Below are 19,705 nucleotides of genomic sequence, written 5' to 3' on the forward strand. Positions count from 1 at the left end.
CAACGCCTCTACGACGACCATGAGAGGAAGAAGAGGGAAGATGAAGGCGAGCACTTGACGTACGTGTGTTTAGCTTGTTAGCTATAAACTGCACCGCTAACCAGTTAGAAACTATCGCCGAGTCTATAAGTAAAACCCACATTTATAAGGACACGACGGGTTGATATTTCGGACAACAAAAAAACCACGCGATACGACACACGAGGCGTTTTTTTGGGGTTTCCAGCCATGCAGATCACCCTGAAAACGCTGCAGCAACAAACAATTCACGTCGACATCGACGACCACCAGACCGTAAGTGTGAACTTCGCCCCGCACTGTGGCCGCACACCCGGGGGCGCGTCTCCACGTGTGGCGCCTCCATCTTGGCCGGTACCGCTCTCGTCATCCCTGGTGAAGCGTCACATCGTTTAAATGTTTTAGTAATATTATTACTCCCCCCAAACTCACAGTTACCGCCCACTGACCCAACACACACTCAGCGGTGGAGACTGTCCAACTTACTAGACTAGGGGACACGAGCAAATTAAAACAGCGCAACGGTGTTTGTTCAGCTATTGCACATTTCAGAAATATGCTTTCATTAAAATGAAGTTGTTCTTGTTTGCCACCCTTTTATAGCTTCTGGTTCAGAAGTGTGCTTATAGTGACCGTGCCGCTCAAACAAAGTTCAACGTGTTTGATGGATCATGTCCTGCGGTGGCCGAGAAAACACATCGAGCTGCAAATACGTAAAGCAAATTCATCAAAATGACAACACGTAGGCTCCATTCAGAAACGCTGCAAGTCCAGTCACAACACAAAGGAAGTGTTTCTGGGTGAAATATTTGAATTCTAAGTGTTTAGCCAGAGAGAAGAGTCGTGTTGGTTGAACGGGTCTGAATTAATAAAGGTCTTTAAATGTAGCTAACTAGGTATTTAGACAGAAACTAAGGCTTAAAACCCAGCATTAAAATCCAGTTTAACACGCATTGTGATAAATTTGCTTTGTCTATTTGCAGCGCAGTTTTTTAAATTTTGCACTTCAATTTTCTCAGCCACTGTAATGTCCACCACAAATAAAATCTTAATGGACTTAAATACATTTTTAAAAGCATATTGTGTGTATTGTTGTGTTATTTTTCTCAGGTGAAGGCACTGAAAGAAAAGATCGAGGCGGAGAAAGGCAGTGACAGTTTTCCAGTTTCGGGACAGAAGCTGATCTACGCAGGCAAAATTCTGCAAGATGACACACCCATCAAAGAGTACAAAATCGACGAGAAGAACTTTGTTGTCGTCATGGTATCGAAGGTAACGACCTATTTCTATCCAGTATTTATTTTATTTTTTTTTGCGTGTCTAACTTCATTAGACACGTTTATTATTTTGTAGGCGCACAGTTGGAGACTATGCGTGCCTGATGCGTGTAAGACCTCTGTGGCTGATTCTTAACACCCACTACCATGTCAGTGCTGGTGCTCTACTGAGAATGGACTGGCAGCCTCTCCTCAGCAGTCCTGGAGTGAGAAAGTGGTCAGTAAAGAATGGGTGGCTGACCAGTAGTCATGGCAACAGATGGACTACAGTCTGTGATGGTGTAATTTAGGAATTTTGTGTACGCCGGTCAGTGCTGCATAGCAGTTAGCAGGGATTTGGCAAAGTCCTCTGAACAAAACGTTTCCCGTTCTGCATGATTTTAGTCTTGCTCAAATGGTCTGCATCACAAACATGGCCACAGTGTTTTAATGGTATTGAGGTCAGGTCATTCTAAAATATAGACATTCTTCTATTTGGGCTGCTCTGTTGTTGACTTGTTAACCTGTGTGTCGGAGTATTGTCGTGATGCTGATGCATGGCCCAATCCCTCTGGAGTTTTAGATTTACTTTTAGGTATGTTATTTTAGAAGAACCCTTTCAGTTTTGACATTGAGCTATGATTTCCTTAAACAACTTTGAGTTGATTGGTCATCAGCCTCATAATCTGTTGTGTTCTATCTTACTGTATTATATTCTGTCCATCACACCTGGCAGCTGGAATGAGGATTGGGCATTTGGGACCATCTAGTGTCTCTAAAATGTTCAGACATTTACCTAAACTTTGTGTGGTTCTCCAGGAGTGGTGTAGAGCAGCAAGTGTGTGTGTGTGTGTGTGTGTGTGTGTGTGTGCTTCAAAGAGCAGTGGTTTCATCCATGGAAACCTTCATTTGAATGTTTTTTTTCCCCTGATATTCACTCATGAGACTCGTGAGCAGAAGTGGCACATCTTTTGTAGTCTTTTTCTAAGTCATTATAACACAGTCTTGGTATCTTGTTTATTCTGCTAATCAGATGTGTATTAAATAGGCCACGCTGGCACTGTGTTGTTCAGAATTCCGTTATAAAGTCCCTAGAGAGAGAAGTGTCTGGTTTAATCTATATAGCAGAACAGGTCAGAGACATTCCTAAATTTGATTTGATGTGTAATCATTTGTCTTGTTTTAAAGAGGTCACTTTCTCAGAGGTTCACATACTTTTTCCATCAATAACCTTTATTATAACCTTCTCTGTAAAACTGTAATGCATCTGTACGTCTGTCATTGGGTGGTGTGTGTCTCACATCATAACCATAAGAGCAGGTCGAATACCGAAATTGTAGAAAGCCTTTTTAGTCATGTAATTACCATAAGCTTGCTCATGATGGACCTCTGACCTTTGTCTTAAATGTCCTGTTTCCTTGGAAACCTCGTGTAGCCAAAACCAACGGCAGCAGCTCCTGAGCCACCAACAGAATCTGTTCCCGTGCCAACACCTTCCTCATCCTCATCCTCACCACCTCCTCCCACCCCTGCTGCCATACCTTTCTTCTCAGACGAGGACAGCACCTCGTGCAACCCCCCCGCCACAGTCTCTCCATCCAACAGCCCAGAACAGTAAGCACTTCATTAGGGTCACTGCTGCGATGCGTAATAATAGTAATAATAATAATGAGGATGATGATGATTGTATTAATAGTAGTAATCATAACAGTAGTAATAATAGGTTCCCGTCACGGAGCAGGGCTTGGATTGTCAGAAGCATTGCTGTTAGAGGGAGGAGATCCCCTCGGGTCATTTAACTGAACCATCTAACAGTCTTGGACTTGTTTCACTGGTTTAGGAGAATCAAATCTAAGACGACTAAGCTGGTCTGTAAAAGGTAGTTTTGTAATCGCTTAAGTTCCCTTTTCCTCTCTCCCCCTCTAACCTGCAGTCCTTGCCTGGGTGAAGAAGAGGAGGATTCTTCTTCAACACAAGGTAATCTGTGTTTGTGTGTATACTACTATTTTCACTACAATTATTAATATCTCTATGTATCTTACTAAAGTACACTACAGTTGCTTACCTGGAATTTACTTCAGATTTATATATAATATTTGTAAATTTTTGCATAAGGATAAAATGTATATCCACATTGTTTTCTGTGATTTTTAATCTTTGTGTGTTTCATTTGCAGGAATGGAGTATGAGACTATGCTACAAGAGATCATGTCTATGGGCTATGAAAGGGAAAGAGTGGTGTCTGCTCTGAGGGCCAGTTTTAATAACCCCCACCGTGCAGTAGAGTACTTGCTCAATGTGAGTGTTTCTGCTCAGGCATTCTTGCTGGCCTGTCCTTTGCACTTGCATCATTCCTTACTGCTATTCAAAACACGTATGCTGGACATATTTTAAAATGCAGAGCACATGAAGTCATGTCTTTTGAAATGTATACAGATAAACAAAACAGAATAACAAAGCTGTCTCGTGCCGCTTTGGTCCATGTGGAGAGGGAACCTGCTGGTTGGTACACGTAAAATGTCATGATTAGTCTGCATTCTAACATTAATTGGTCAGAAACTGGCCTCTTGTACTCTTATGTAGTCCCACCTAGATATTGATAGTAGATATTGTGCCCCCGGTACCTTTCGTTGATTCACAGCTCTGTGATGGTTCATGGTTCGACTGCGTGTGCGATGTCCTTTTGTCCTGAAGGGTTTCTGACTGTTAACGCGCACCTCTTCCAGGACATCCCCACGGTGCCCGTGCAGGAGACTCGTCCGGCCGTCACGCGCGCCCCCGCCCCGGCCACACAGCCTGCAGAGGGTGAGTGTGCGGGAGCCTCCGGGCCTGGACCCCTTCCCTGGACCCCTTCCCTGGACCGGCTCCCCGGGCAGCAGCAGTGCGCGCGCGTGTGTGTGTGTGTGTGTGTGTGTGTGTGTGTGTGTGTGTGTGTGTATGCGCGCCAGTGAGCGCAGGGAGTGTGTCCACGGCTGGGTGCCGTCTCAGCCAGCCAGACGGGCAGGAGCCCCATGTGAAGGCTGTTTGGACGAACGGCTTGGAATTGGACGGAAGACTAGAGTCACATTAAACCCTTCAGGCTAAAGGAAAAACTGACACAGAGCCACTTTTTCTTTAGCCTTTAGGGCTTAGTCCCGGGGCAGCCTTCCCCTAGCCTGTAGGGAAGACCGCAGTAAGCCTTCTAGGATTGGGGCAGACTGGAGCCCCTTTATAATGAGATTTTATGGAAACAATATAAAAACAATTAGCACATCAGGAATAGTACCTCTGCACTAATTCAGTACAACAGGAAAACCCATTAAGTACAGACCCTCGGTCGCAGATGGCTGAAATGACCCTTCCGTGACCTCTCATGAATATTCATTGTAGACCCAGAGATTTTGTGTATTCAGTCACTATTCCAATAGCGTTTCTTCGACTGTGTGGGCTTCAGTCTGAGCGAGCTGTCGTTAATGTAGACTTCTGCAGAACAGGAGAGTCGCTCGACACCCCCACGGTGTTGAGGGGGGCCCAGCCCCACGGTGTTGAGGGGGGCCCAGCCCCACGGTGTTGAGGGGGGCCCAGCCCCACGGTGTTGAGAAGTTCACATGCTCTCATGTTCCCTTGCACTGAGCATTTGATCACTATGTAAAAAGATTAATAGGGTTTAGTATGTTCTTTTTGTCGAAGAGTGTGAAGGAAGCTGCTTTTCTCTCACTGCGAGTTCATCTGAAATGGTGGCTTCATCATGTCTGTGTGTGTTTCTCTCTCACTGCGAGTTCATCTGAAATGGTGGCTTCATCATGTCTGTGTGTGTTTCTCTCTCACTGCGAGTTCATCTGAAATGGTGGCTTCATCATGTCTGTGTGTGTTTCCTGATGCAGGTGAGAACCCTTTGGACTTCCTGCGTTCACAGCCACAGTTCAGGACCATGAGGCAGGTGATTCAGCAGAACCCATCATTACTGCCATCCTTACTTCAACAGCTGGGCCAGGAGAACCCTGAGCTGCTGCAGGTAACACACACACACACACACACACACTTGCTGCTTTTAGCACTTCACCTTGCTAACAACACATGGCGGCTCAGTGGTAGTCAATTAACAGCGTGCTAGTCACGTCATGCTAACACTCATGCATTAATGCTTTCATGCTAACTTGTACACCTGGTTGGCCGTGGGAGCGTTGAGTGTGTTTTTAACACTTGTGTTCCAGTTTTGGAAGCTCAAATGGTTACCTGCTACTGCCCTGCACCATGGAATTGAGCACTATACAACTTCTTTATTAAAAACAATTTTAAGCTATATCTTTGAATTTTTCAGTTGTGTGCATGTTGTCTTGTGTTTATTTTTATGCTTGGCAATTTTATTTAATCATTGAGTGTTTGTTTGTTTGTTTGTTTGGTCTCCAGCAAATTAGCCAACACCAGGAGCAGTTCATTCAGATGTTGAACGCACCACCAGTAGAGGGGGAGGGGGAAGGGCTGGAGGGGGCGGAGCATGGTGACCTTGGTGTTATGGGAGATGAGGGTGCACCTGTCAACTACATCCAGGTCACGGCGCAAGAGAAAGAAGCCATTGACAGGGTGAGGAAACCAGGCTCTCTGTGTGTGTGTGTGTGTGTGTGTGTGTGTGACAGATAACAAATGAGAGGGCAAAGCACAAGTCTGCATGTCGCATCTTTTTGCATTTTCTTGATTTTTTTTTGAAAGTCAGAAACACTATTCTTTTCTGCCACTACTCCTATAACTTTTGTGAATGATTCTGTGGAAGTTGTATATTTTTATTGAAAGTTTTGTCGTGTCTGGTATGGTTTGCTGTTGTACTGTGTGTAAAATCTGCCTTCTGTTTCTCTTGTGTGTCTCCGTCTCAACCATCTCCAGTTAAAAGCACTGGGCTTCCCCGAGGGCCTGGTCCTGCAGGCATACTTCGCCTGTGAGAAAAACGAGAACCTCGCAGCCAACTTCCTGCTCAACCAGAACTTTGAGGACGAATGAGCCGTCTCCAGCTGCTTAGCCGTTCTCAAGCCCCGCCCCGTTTACGCCCTACACCCATACTCTCCATCCTACGGCCACAAGGCCTTACCATTATTTCAGTCAGTTGGAAAGGTTAATAAATCTGGGCTAGGCTGTAGAGATGCTCGAGGGGCCTGCTGACTAGACTGAAAGTCACTCAGAGTGTGTGTGTGTGTGTGTGTGTGTGTGTGTGTGTGGTGGAAAAAGTACAGGTGTTGTAGGTGGATGAGTTTGGATTATGTGTGTGTGTGTGTGTGTACACAATCAGTTCCCCATCTTCAAGGAAACCTTTATGAAGTGTTTAAAGCTATAATGTAAGAATCATATTTTTAGTCACCAGGTACACATGTATAACCATCACAAGCAGAGGCTCGTTTTTGCCCTGTGTGGGATCACCCACCCTGCTAATGAGGAGGTAGTGAACGGGTCACGGCCGTGGTGATGTGTTTTACAGGTGGCCTGTGATGGTGTGGTGTGCAGTATATGGAAGAGACTCTCCAAATGAGATTCAGTTCAACAAGTTTATCTTTAAGTAATGGTTAGGCTTACAACACTGCTAATAGCTGAGAATATTTATAAATGCCCTGCGAGTGCATGCATGCACGCGCGCGCACACACACACACGCAGTAGCAGAGAACATATCGGTGTGCTGGGCCAAATTAAACCATACCAAGCCTTTCTGGTCCAGAAACATTTTGGAAACCGAGTCTCTAAAATCAAGTCAGTTGCAAAGTTAGAAATGGTGCTTTCATAGGGCATGTATGAACAAGTTGAAGCACAACCTTACACTGACCACAGTTAGAAAATGGGAGCGGTGTCAAATGAATTACTTGTTTCAAATGGTTTGGGATCAGTTTACATATCAGAATTTCAGATGCTGTTTAAGCATTAAAGCTTGCAGTTGCAGCGTTTTGCGAGCACATATTAAAAGCTACATCAGTAGCTATGGCTAATCTGAAGCACTTTTAAAAAGTAGGTGTCCGAGTGTAGTTTTATGGTCCGTGAACTTGGAGTAGATTGTTCAGATGTAGTTGTATTGAGCAACATGCTTAAACCTGCATGGTCCAGAAGTGTTGGATAACGGCATGAACAAAATCTAAGGACCATATCCAGTAAACAGTGTATGTTCACCCTGCTCTATGCAAATCAAACCTTTCAGGTTCATTTAAATAAAATTGTGCTCCCTTTTGAGAATTTACGCTGAGGAAGGGCGGGGGCCACTTTTGGCAAAGAGTAACGGTAGAATATCTATTTTAATTTAGGCACTTTGTCTAGGCATCGGAATTTAAAATGCCACAATAGAAGAATTTCTTTTAAATGTATATACCCGAGCTAAGCTAACCCATGTGTTTGTGTTAATAAATGATCCGCTTGCTGTTGTATGTAGTGTAAGCCACAGTTTCTCAGCCCCGCTCTTGGGGATTTGATGAATCATTCAGAATCCCTATCCAACCCCAAACCAATATAAGAATTACATTTATGAAAGCTTTTCAACTTTTTGAATCGAATGTCTTGACTGTATTAGTTTGGTTTGCAACTAGCCTCCTCAGGATAATTTAACCTCCAGCAGTAGAGCAGGACATCTCAAATGTTCAAAAACTGTTTATATTGGTTTTAAAACAATATATAAGTACTTATCCTGAGAATTGGTTGCTTGTAATTAAAACACAAGGAGCACCTGTGTGTGTGAGTGTGTGTGTGTCCAGTCTGTGCACTCGTCACTTGTGTGTAAAAGGTTTTAAAGCGGCAGTATTTTACTTTCCCACCTTTTCTTGAGCTTAGAACTACTGAGCTGTGTAGATCAGGTTTGCAGAAGCAGAGTACTGTTAGTACTGTTAGTACAGAGTACTGTGTGTTCACGCCAAACATCAACGTTGTAGGTTCACTGTGCTCTCGGTGAACTCAGTATTGATTCTACACTTCAGAAACCTCCTTGGAACAAATTTTCATTCACTGGATTTAAAGACCCATGGAACCTAAATCATTGTTTTCTTTCTAACCCTTGTATTACATATTTCATTTTGGTATTGCATATGGTTCTAATGCCACACATTCTTTGGGAGCAATAGATTTTATGCTGACCTTAATTAAATTTTAAATATCAAACTCTCACACCGTTAGGCATTATTTTCATCCTGGTAGAATACAGAGCCTAACATTATGTTGATAAAAGCGAATGAAACTTGTCTGGTGGCTGAACTTCAGACTGACGTGCCCTGATGACCTCATTGGCAGGTATGTAAATATACAGCTGTGTGACACTGATTCTCCCTCCCTGGTGTTACATTCAGCTGTGCTGGGGTAGCATAGCATGCTACAGGTCTGAGGCGGTCAGCTGTCAATCAAGCATGATCATTAGAATATTAGGACCACACCCAGACTGCTCTTAGACAGGACTGACAGAGCAATTTATGTTTTCTTATATGTTTTATCATATTTCTGTTTGGGTTGTTTTAATGGTAAATGTACACACTCCATTTTTTTTAAATTATACATATATATATATATATATATATATAATATAATATAATCATGATCATGAACTACCAAACTATGTCACTGCAGCTGAATGCAATACATACACAAGTGAGATTTGTGTTACCTTGGACTACACGACGTCCTTATTCTGGAGGGAAGAAACTGTATCCAGGTTCTGTTGTACAGTCAAGAACATTATTTATTCAACCAGTTTCTGCTCTTTACAAACTGTTTTTTTATTCTTTAAAATGGAAAAGAATCTGTAGTTAACACATGCACATTTGCCAGTGGGCTCTGGGGGGTCGCTAAGCTGAGAATGGGAGTCTCTTTTGGAAGTGCAGGACACCAGGATCCACTAGGGGGCACTATCACAACATGAAGCTTATGGATAGGATTTGTTGCTCTAAAGTTACATAGCTCATTAACTTCTGGAAGCATAACGCAAAACAAACACAAAAGCATTATTATAAGAAACAGCAGATCAGTCACAAATGTTTCTAAAAGCTTATAGGGACAGACTTGTGTCATGAAGGGAATCTGAAATATTTACTGAAACCAGATGTACAGTTATTCATTGGTCCACAGTCATAAAGATATGTTGTTTTACATTTTCAACTGTTTTTGTAAGACCCCTGTAAAATGGGCCTTTTTATGATGGGCAAAATCTTATGTTACTGAAGTGATGTATAGAAATATACCAAAAAAAAAACCCAAAACAAAAAACCATATAATTCTATAAAGTGTGATCAATGTAAGATGTCTGAGTGTTTTACAAGTGCATGCTGCCTCACTGATAAGGTGCTCTTTGCAAGTTATTAAGTTTCCTAAAGTAGTGCTACAAAAAAAGGTGGTTTATGTACTCGTAAGGGTGTAAGATTCCCTTGGAAAGAATCTTCTGGACTATATCCAAAAAGAAAACATTAAACCAGTTTAAGTATGAAACTGAATAAATTAGGGGCAAAACACCACTTTCATTGCATTCTTCTACCTGGTATCCTGTACTTACAGCAAAGTTACTGGTGTTGCAAAATTACCCGTTAGCCAAAAACAAAATCCCTCTTGTCAGCCCACCACTACCTCTTATCCCCAAATAAACATTCACAACAAAAATCACAACCCAATGAAAATCAAATCGTCCCACAATTCTATTAGCACTAGCTGGCCCATTTTATGCTGACCTGGGATCAGCTTTGACGTTCCTAAGGTGTGTGTGTAGGAGGAGCGCAGACCTCCAGGGTCAGTGAAAAAGGAGGCGGCCTGTACCTGGAGCTGGCCCCGCAAAGCCCAAAGGTCCACATTTCACTTACACGAGCGGTAGAGTGGAGAAGCTGCAGGATGGGACAGATGGCATAGCAATACGAAGCAAACAGACAAAGAGAAACCATGAGCTGAAGAAGTTCTGCTCAGAAGGGGAGAAAACCGAAGGGGTTCGCATCTTTTTTTTTTTTTTTTCTTCCCCACCAACCCTTCCACCAAAAGGGGTTGGAGTGGACAGGGTGTGTGTAGGACAAGGTAAGACAGACATCTTTAACTTCTCTAGGGAAACAGGAGAGGGGGACACAGAAAAACACAGAGGGGGAAAAAGAGAAGTGGCAGAAATCTTTTTTTTTTTTTTTTTGCCTTTACATTTTTTCTGTATTGAACGATAAAAAGAACTAAATCACATCCATTTTCTGTATTACTATATACTATATATACGGCTTCGAAAAGCTTGAAAAAAGGAACAAGGAAAATGGGGTGGGGGTGCACATTTTCTCATTTACCATTTTAAGAATTGGGCTTTCATGTTTACAAGATGGAGTCTGTGAACAAAAGGCACTTTGAAGGGAACAACCTTTAAATGCTTGCTTACTACGACACTACGTCACGAGCACTATGAAGGGTCATTTACAAAGGGAATAGTGTTCATATGGGCACATATGGGGACGGAGCCCATCTAAGTGTTGTTCTCCAACATGATTCAGTCTCTGGAACGTTCCCTCTCTTCCAAAAACCCATCTGCACCAAAGATAATTGTTTAAAACTACAAAAACTTCTACAAATACTTGGCTCACATTACGACATTTCTGAAATCATCACCAAGGTAATACACTTTGCATTTGAAGTACTTTTTTTCTTATTTTACAGTAAAAAAAAAGTATGACAATGCATTGGTCTTGTCTCTGAAAGTAATGAAAATGTGGATGGTAATGAAACAAAGACTGTTTTTTCACGGTGAATGAAGGACTCTCGGTGTACTCTCTGTTTTGAATTAATTCTCCCAATTGATTTCTTATTATTGGAAGTACAGTTTAAGGAATTAAATGTGGAATATTTCTTTCTTAAAGGTTGAGGTAAAATGCCTTTTGTCACAACCTAGAAAAATACGAACCCCTCCCCAAGTGAGTACAAAGAAGAAGAGAACTAATTTCCTACCATGTGTCTGAAGAAAAACAGTCTTTGTTTAGTATTATTCTCATATGGTAAACTCAATGTACTTTCATATATATGAAACAAGCACCAGAATCATATCTTAATACATACTTGTTTTGACAATCTGTAAAATTGTTCCTTCTGCCCAACCTCCCCAATAGTTTAAAAACAAAAGATTACAAATAAAACATTAAAAAAGGTAAGATAAATGAAAAGTTAAAAAACAAATAAAATTCCCCCAAAATTTACAAAGATTGGGATACTGTTCATGGCCCTTGAGTTTAGAGTCCAGGACAAGCGGACTTAAAAGGAAAAAAAAAAACTACATTTTTGCGCTTTTTAAAGTTTTCATACAGACTAACATATCTACCCAACACATTGCACACAGCTCAATCTAAAAATACCTCTTTCTTGTCACTTAATACTAATACTTTCTCAGCGAAGAGAACCTTTGCCTCAGCGGTGGTTCTAAGTGCCCTGTCTGCTGGTTGCACTGTTTGTCGTTCTACAGGTCTGGGCTGGGGCTGGTCAAACATACATGACGTATATGTGTCACTGTGGATCAGATGATATCACTGACTGGGGAGAAAGGTCAAAAAATAACTAGACTGCCGTATTTCATAGAAGAGCTACTATACATATTTCCATATATATACAGCACATATGAGTATGATATGAAGTCTGCATAATATATATTTATAAATGTGATGTTTCCAGTCTCCTATGTTCTGGTTCTTGCTAAGCCTTGATACATATAGTACATTAATGCTGTAGCTTATACACAGAGGACAGACCCTGAATTCAATGTCAGACAGGTTGCATATAGAGGGGAATACAGAGGCACTTTGACACATGGTTGATGTTGGATCAGAATCTTAATTAAGCTGCGTGCTTTGGAAGAGCGAAGAAGGGGTGGGCAATGAGCTGGTCTCAGCCAATGAGAATCCCTGACATGTGACTGACAGCCAGGCAGTCCAGTTATTTTGTGATATCAGTGGTTTTGAGTGTATGCAGTGACGCTGGGTTATGATAGCAATGGTCTTACTGGTTTGTTTATGTCCTGATTAAACATAAGAAACAGAGTTATAAAGGGCCAGACTGAATGTGAAGCTTCCCTTTGTCCATTGTAAGGTTTTAGTTGTATGTGATAGTGCAGTGTTGGTGTGTAAACACACTCTATACAGAATGATCTGTAATGATGGCCTGTATCAATTCTGTCTACACTGGTGGGACGAACCGAAACGGTGACATTAAGGAGGATTCTGTAAACATAACTGGCAACAGCCAAACCAAAACACAGAAACAACCTGCACAGAGGAAATATGAAGAAAAGCTTGGACAGGAAGTGACCAACAATGCTAAGTGTGATCAGGCAGGGGGATGTAGTATGTAGTATGTAGTATGAGTGAAGGGGGCTGCTGCTATAGAAACAACCCCAAGACTAGAAATAGCAAGAGCAGTGGTGAAATCACAAGAGCTGTACTATTTTCCTAGAAACTGCAAGGTTGATTACTGTTACTGTAATGTGTGATAGGAGGTGAAAAGCAAACCCGAACGCTAAACTCACATGCAGTTAAAACTGTCGCCAAAATAAATCCAGATGACACAAAATAAAACCAGTTAAAACAAGCTAAAATGACAATGAAGGAAACTACTGCAAAACAAATATATACCCAATGTCGGCAGAGAAATGTCAAATTAAATCCCTTTTCTGAAGATCCTACTGATGTTAAGATACTGAAATAGTAGCACTGAAACAGAAGTCCAGTGGTGCGTATTGCAATGGCAAGTGCTATAATCCCTCTATAAATGCAGCATACACGCTCCTATGTCCTGATTCCTCATGACATAAGCCTGCCACAGACTTGCTGAGGCCCTACCAGTGTAACTTCAACACACATGGTTGGTTGTGACAGTTGTATTTGTGCATTTATAAAGGCTCTATAACACAATTTATTTGCTAATACATCACTGTCTCCAGTTTATTGCTAACGTTGACATTATTGTGATTAACTGATAACGGACAAGCTTGCGTGTAAACTTGACTGTAGGTGTTCCGTTATGTGTTGTGTTTTTTCTCTGAGCTGTATTGCTAGAAGAGTTGCTTTGTGTGTGTGTGTGTGTGTGTGTGTGTGTGTGTGTGTGTGTGTGTGTGTGTGGGATGTTGCCAAGGCCACCCTATTATGCTCTGACAGCCTGCTTGCCATAAGAAAAGAACCTTTCCATCACAAAGCTAGCTTGGCCTGTTCCCAGTACTGATCACAGTATTCTGACCCCCCTCACAGAATGAGGCCAACAACCTCAAGTCGTCCCTTATTAGATTGTTGCCTGTATAGTGCATAAGATGTGTGTCTGGGGCAAACCACACACCAAATGTCACCTTGGCGATTCCCTGTCAGTCTGTTGCTATATGGCAGGGTTTTCCATACATGTCAAGTGTAATTAGACAGCATTGGTCATTGTGACTGGACAATCCAAAACAGAAAGTGCTGGGCAGAGCAAATCAGAGTGATGCCGTTACTGTAGATGTTGTTCTATCAGATGCTTGGGCCTGGGCATGTTCAAACCATTGACTTAAGGGTCAAGTACAGTTGAGGTTGTAGCCAATCAATGCAGTGTATATGGATGAAATAGTTCATGGTGAAATACTGATTCATCCTTTTCTTAATTTTAAATGGACATAAAGTACTAAATATGAACCAATCAGCTCAAAGTGTATAACTGAGCAAAGGCATACTCGATTGGCCATGCTGAACGATTGGTGGATGATTCAAAACAAATAAAATAAAGTATGAAAACATTGATCAATATTCCGGTTGCCATTCCTGGTATTGTGGTTTTCCAGTCTCCATTTTTGATGTTTTTTTTTTTCCAGATTTTCAGAATCATGTAGACGTTTTCCAGTTTTTGAAGAACGACAAGGCAGATTCCTCATGTAGGGGCTTGTGCTGAAGGTTTAGGGTGCAGGTCAGGTGCATCAGGGCGTGTGTGAGTGATTTGATAATAGTGGTCCATACCTAGCTTTGTGTTATCCTGTTTTCATTACAGACTTTGTGTCTGTATGTATCGGAGAGATCTTGTCAAAGGAACCAAGACTGAAAAAAAGCAGAAACCAAAGGGAAGACACGATTAGTTCATAAGTTAGTCAGAACCATGAACCCAGCTGTTTTAAACACAAGCACTAGTGTTATAACAGCACTAGTCATGATACCGCTCCATAGCAGACCTAGTTGTGACAGAGGAATCACACTGCACTACACAGTAAAGTGAAACTGGTGATCTCTTAAAGGTCTTGTTAAAAGATATTTTAAGGTCTGGTGAGGCGCATGGCGTCAGGATTCACTTTCAAACATCTACAACATTGAAGAAGTGTTCTCTGATGAGGCAATGCCCAAGCTGACCACTAGGGGGCGAGAAAGGCCATGTTACATATTCATATTTCACTCTGAAGCAGTATTTTTCAATCCAGTTTCCTAGACCGTTCACATTTTGATCTGTCCCAGCTTCTAGTATAATTGTACCAGGTATCCGGTGTTGGTAATTGCTGGCTTCAGGTGTGCTGGGAGTTGTGAAAATGTGGACAGTTTGGAAGTAATGGACTTGTTTTTTCTATGTTTATATTAGGATTGCTGTTTTTCTATGTTTATATTAGGATTTAAGCACAACTCAGACAAAGGAATGTGTTGGTTTTCTTGACCACTAGGAAAACGTCTGATTGTAATGTTGGTGGAAGGGGTCTTGACTCTGCAGGGACAGACTGGCCCGTTGGCAGGTCTGCAGTGCAGGGATAAGGTCAGTGCTGCTCCTCAGTCTGTGTGTCTGTCTCTCTAATCCCTACCAGCGCCCAGTCCACCCCTTTCTTACGCCCACACCCCACCAAGTTCATGTTCAACTGCCTATGACATCATGTCTGGTTGCTGGGGGCAACCAGACAGTCGAGACGTGACACTTTCTCTCTCTCTCTCTGTCCCTCTCTCTCTCTTTCCCTCTCTCCGCATGCTGTTCTCTAGTTTCACGTTTAGCAGTTCATACTCTCAGGATTCCTCTTCCTTACTATGTCTGTCTTTTTTCCCCACAGGCCAGGAAAATCTGACAAGTTTATACTGTCCAGTACTCGCCAGTGAGTGTCCATCTGGTATCTATCCCAAGTCTGGGCGGGTGTGTATGTGTGCATTTGTACGCTTCCATTTGTGTATGTGTGTGCGCGTGTGTTTGTGGGTATGTGTGAAAGACTGTGTGTTGGCTGAACTTTTAAAACAGCAAGGGGTTTTGTAAAATATCCATCTTTAAAAACTGTCCAGGTGTTCACAAAACCTCACATTGGATCAACAGGCCTGTACTAGAGACACACACTCTCTCTCTCTCTCTCTCTCTCTCTCTCTCTCTCTCTCTCTCTCTCTCTCTCTCTCTCACACACACACACACACACACATATATATAGACAGGAAGATCCACTAGAGACTGCCTGCCTGCACTGAGGGCTTTGGTGCTTAACTGGTGGCTCCCGAGGTTTCTTCTGTGGTGACAGACACACAGCGGGTGGAGGAGAGTGTCTGCAGCTGTGGGCCCCCACTCAACCAGGAGCATCTCCACCCAAGTGCCCTGTAAGCTGCTCCCTGGAAACTCACATCTGGCTCCCAGTACATCCCTCCGCTGACCACAGGCAAGTGAAATGTGGTCGGATTTATTGTGTGTGTGTGTGTGTGTGTGTGTTGGAGGGGGGCGGGGAGTGTATCTGAATAGCACTTTGTCAGGTCATAGCAATTTATAGATCATGTAATCAGTTTCTGGAAAAGAGGGAGTGTAAGGTGTGTGTGTGTGTGTGTGTGTGTGTGTGTGTGTGTGTGTGTGCGTGTGTATGTGTGTGTGTGTGTGTGTGTGTGTGTGTGTGTGTGTGTGTGTGTGTGTGTGTGTGTGTGTGTGTGTGTGTGTGTGTGTGTGTGTGTGTTCATACCTGTGTCTGCTGTGGGATGTTTAGAAAGTTGTCCCGTGCTCCGATGCCGACAAACCTGTTGGGAGCTGTGGAGCTTGGCGTGGAGTATGCTGAACACACACACACACACACACACACACACACACACACACACACACACACACACACACACACACACACACACACACACACACACACACACACAAATGAGTGTCAGTGTCTTGGTCATGCTGTAGCGCTCTAACAGAATTACCTCAACTGGAGAACTTCAACTACTTTACAGCCTGAAATGTTCATGCAGCAACTGAACTGTGAACTGTTCTCATCTGAACTGTGAACTCTTCTCAACTGAGCTGTGAACTGTTCTCAGAGCCTTTGCTCTTGGTTTTATTAGGGGCCGAATCTGATTTGTCTAACAGAAAAAGTCACCTACATGAGAAAAGCGATTATTTCAGTGTTAACTAGTAAAGTTCTCTGTAATTCTCATGGAGCAATTCTGAGTGTTTGGTGAGACGAGTGATGAGTTGTCCATCTGTGAGCAGTGTGCTGATCGCATTCATGGCAGCTGTGGACTCCAAATTCAGACTGAACATGACAGAAAGATTTTTATTTGGGTAAAACTAGGGTGTAGTAAGAGAAGGATGGGGTGTGTGTGTGTGTGTGTGTGTGTGTGTGTGTGTGTGTGTGTGTGTGTGTGTGTGTGTGTGTGTGCACGCGCATGTGACTTCAATTGTTTATGTGCGTACACATACGCTACATTGTCTGTGCTGAAGGCAAGAAAATCTAAAGTAATGAAACATCAAAGCAGGAAAATATAGAAGGAAAGTTCTGGAATATGACCAAATATAACAGTACATATAAACAGTAAGAAACAAGTGAAGGAGAGTGGGGTGGAAAAGAGCAGCAAATTATAAAAGAACAGTTCAGATGCGTGAAAGGAACAATGTGAAGAAGGAAAAAACAAAGGTGAAAATGGAGGGTGGGCGGGGTTTGGGGTGGGGGGGTGTGGTCTTCTTCCAGCGCCCTGGGGGGTGGGGGTTGGGGGGATGGGTAAGTTCATGCTGGCCGTCCCTTTGCCCGACTCCTCTGCTGGTGTGGTCCAGGCACCCCAAAGCCCCAAACACACACTCCTTTACCCAGAGCACTGTGGGCAGCAGCTCCATTCTCAGTGATGGAATCACTGGAGTCCCCACTGCCTTGTTCATGTGGGGGAGGAGAGCCGCTCTATGTCCCCTCCTACAGGTGGGCCGCAGAATTGCTAGAAGTGCAGCTAGTTTTTAAATTAAGTAATTTGTAGCTATGTTATTGGCTGAGTAGCACTGATATTTCTTCCTGGACACAGTAGGTAAATGAATATATATATATACATATGTATATAATACCCCTTATGTTATGTAGCTGGAGGTCAGTGACTGCTAACGAAACACTTTATGAGAACTGTTGGGCAGCTTCTTTTAATTATTATATTATTTGTATCTTTTAGCATGTAGCTTGTCAGAGGTAACATTAAGCAACACCTGTGACTGTGTTTATGGAAATATTCAGCAGGTAACTAGCAAAGCCCTCCAAACACACACACACACACACACACACACACACACACACACACACACACACACACACACACACACACACACACACACACATATCCCCATCATTCTGACTGCTACCTTAAGCTGCACCATCACATAAACATCAACTACACACAGAGACACTGGCTACTCCCTTATCTTTCTCACCCTCTCTCTCTCTCTCTCTCTCTCTCTCTCTCTCTCTCACACACACACACACACACACACACACACACACACACACACACAAATTGATTTCTGCTTAATTTATTTCTGCTACAGGGTACAGCTACTTTGAGATCTTAGAGATACAGAGTGTGAAATTATTATTTTTGGCTTTGCTGTGTTTTGTGTGTGTGACTGTGGTGTTTTACCGTCGTTGTGGGTTTAAGTGGAGCATCACGTTAATTTATTCATTTAAATTTTTTGTCTTATTGGAGTCCATGCCAACTGCCTTGAATTTGATCTCGAGAGAGAGAGGCAGGGAGGATAATAAAAAGAGTGATAGCAAACAAAATACAAACAAAACAAGAAGGAAGGAAAAAGATGAGAGTGTGATGAGGAACTTTACAAGTCATCTTTTCGGTTTTAGATTGCATTTTAATTAGTGCTGTCAATTCCAGGTGCCGCGATTAAAAGTCCTCACCAGGATTTTGCTCAAGCTTGCTAGATTTTCTAATTAGCAATCCAGGTAAAATTAGTGGAATCAACACAATCCAGGAAGCCTGAGCAAAATCCTGGTGAGGACTTTTAATCGCGGCACCTGGAATTGACAGCACTAATTTTAATTTCTAAATCAGTAGGTTATGCACTTTAAATGAATAACCCAGAAAGGGGAAAAAACTGAAAGAATAATAGAGAGGAAAAGATAGAGAGAAAAATCAAACTTCTATCTGATAAAATGTTTTGGCCCTATTACATTTACTACTTCAGTAATGGGTCAGAACCCTTTTAAATTTGAACAGGACAGTTATATGAACACGAGTATGTTCCTAATTGCCTCGTTACATCAGTTTGTTTTGGGATCATAGAGGGTTTCTCCTCTTTTTATGCTTTTCTGCATTGGGGTCATTTTAAACAGCCCTCACCCAAAATGGGGGAGTCTGGGCGTGACTTACAGGGCGATGTGGGTGAGCCGAGTCCCCCGTCGGGGTGTGTGTGGCTGGGTTTGGGGTCGGGCATGGGGAGGGGAACCGGCCGTGCCACCGGGGGAGGCGGAGGCAACAGGAAAGAGCCGGCCATTTTGCCCTGACCGCTCCCGTTAGGCTGCAGACACACACACACACACACACACACACGCACACACACACACACACACACATACACACACACACGCACACCACACTGAGTGAGGGATGATGGTGTGACACACATGTGCCCACGGCTCTCTCTCTCTCACACACACACACACACACACACACACACACACACACACACGCATTCAAACACTCCTGTAGCAGGTGAGAGTATGAATGCATGGGCAACAGAGGGATGATGATCACTTCCCAAGTAAAATGAGAGCTGAGTGAGAGACAGAGAGAGGGAGACAGAGAGTGTGAAGCTCCCATCAGGGGACGGGATGTGCAGGACAGCAGAGAGTGTGTACAGGGACCGAGCAGGTTAGATAAGGAGTTAGACTCTCTTCTGAGGAGCCAGGACGGCATGTGCAGAGAATCACTCAGTCACAGCTGTGTGACAGCATGCGTGCAGCTGGATGTGTCCTGCGCGTGTGTGTGTCCTGTGTGTGTGTGTGTGTGTGTGTGTGTTACCTGGGTGGCGGGCTGGCCCGTGCCGTCAGCGCAGACAAACTGCACAAACTCCTTGAGCGGGTCCTGGTGGTGGTGGTAGCGGATGGTGGGGTGGCTGAAGTAGGGGCCCGACTGCTGGATGATGGAGGGAGAGGGGAAATGGAGGGCAGAGGCAGAGGCCCGAGGACTCCCTGAGAGAGAGAGAGAGAGAGAGAGAGAGAGAGAGAGGGGAGAGAGAGAGGGAGAGAGAGAGGGAGAGAGAGAGAGAGAGAGAGAGAGAGGGAGAGGGAGAGAGA

The 19,705-nt window shown here is 43.2% G+C and overlaps 2 protein-coding genes across 2 annotated transcripts; one reads left to right on the forward strand and one right to left on the reverse strand.

Annotated features, from left to right (window-relative positions):
* Positions 1-27: 27 nt before the first annotated feature.
* Positions 28-7,950, forward strand: rad23aa (RAD23 homolog A, nucleotide excision repair protein a). Its single transcript, XM_076991783.1, has 9 exons — positions 28-294; positions 1,129-1,290; positions 2,710-2,888; positions 3,208-3,251; positions 3,451-3,572; positions 4,001-4,079; positions 5,138-5,268; positions 5,664-5,837; positions 6,135-7,950. Exons 1-9 carry the CDS (start codon positions 229-231, stop codon positions 6,246-6,248), a joined length of 1,071 nt encoding a protein of 356 aa, XP_076847898.1. The 5' UTR covers positions 28-228; the 3' UTR covers positions 6,249-7,950.
* A 2,184-nt stretch (positions 7,951-10,134) lies between these two features.
* On the reverse strand, positions 10,135-19,626 carry nfixa (nuclear factor I/Xa). Its single transcript, XM_076991785.1, has 4 exons — positions 19,431-19,626; positions 18,780-18,927; positions 16,112-16,200; positions 10,135-14,252 (listed from the first exon to the last, which is right to left on the reverse strand). The coding sequence occupies exons 2-4, from the start codon at positions 18,901-18,903 to the stop codon at positions 14,238-14,240; spliced, it is 228 nt and encodes a 75-aa protein (XP_076847900.1). The 5' UTR covers positions 18,904-18,927; positions 19,431-19,626; the 3' UTR covers positions 10,135-14,237.
* Positions 19,627-19,705: the final 79 nt, after the last annotated feature.

This window comes from Brachyhypopomus gauderio, unplaced genomic scaffold (assembly GCF_052324685.1).
Source record: "Brachyhypopomus gauderio isolate BG-103 unplaced genomic scaffold, BGAUD_0.2 sc86, whole genome shotgun sequence".
Taxonomy (NCBI): domain Eukaryota; kingdom Metazoa; phylum Chordata; class Actinopteri; order Gymnotiformes; family Hypopomidae; genus Brachyhypopomus; species Brachyhypopomus gauderio.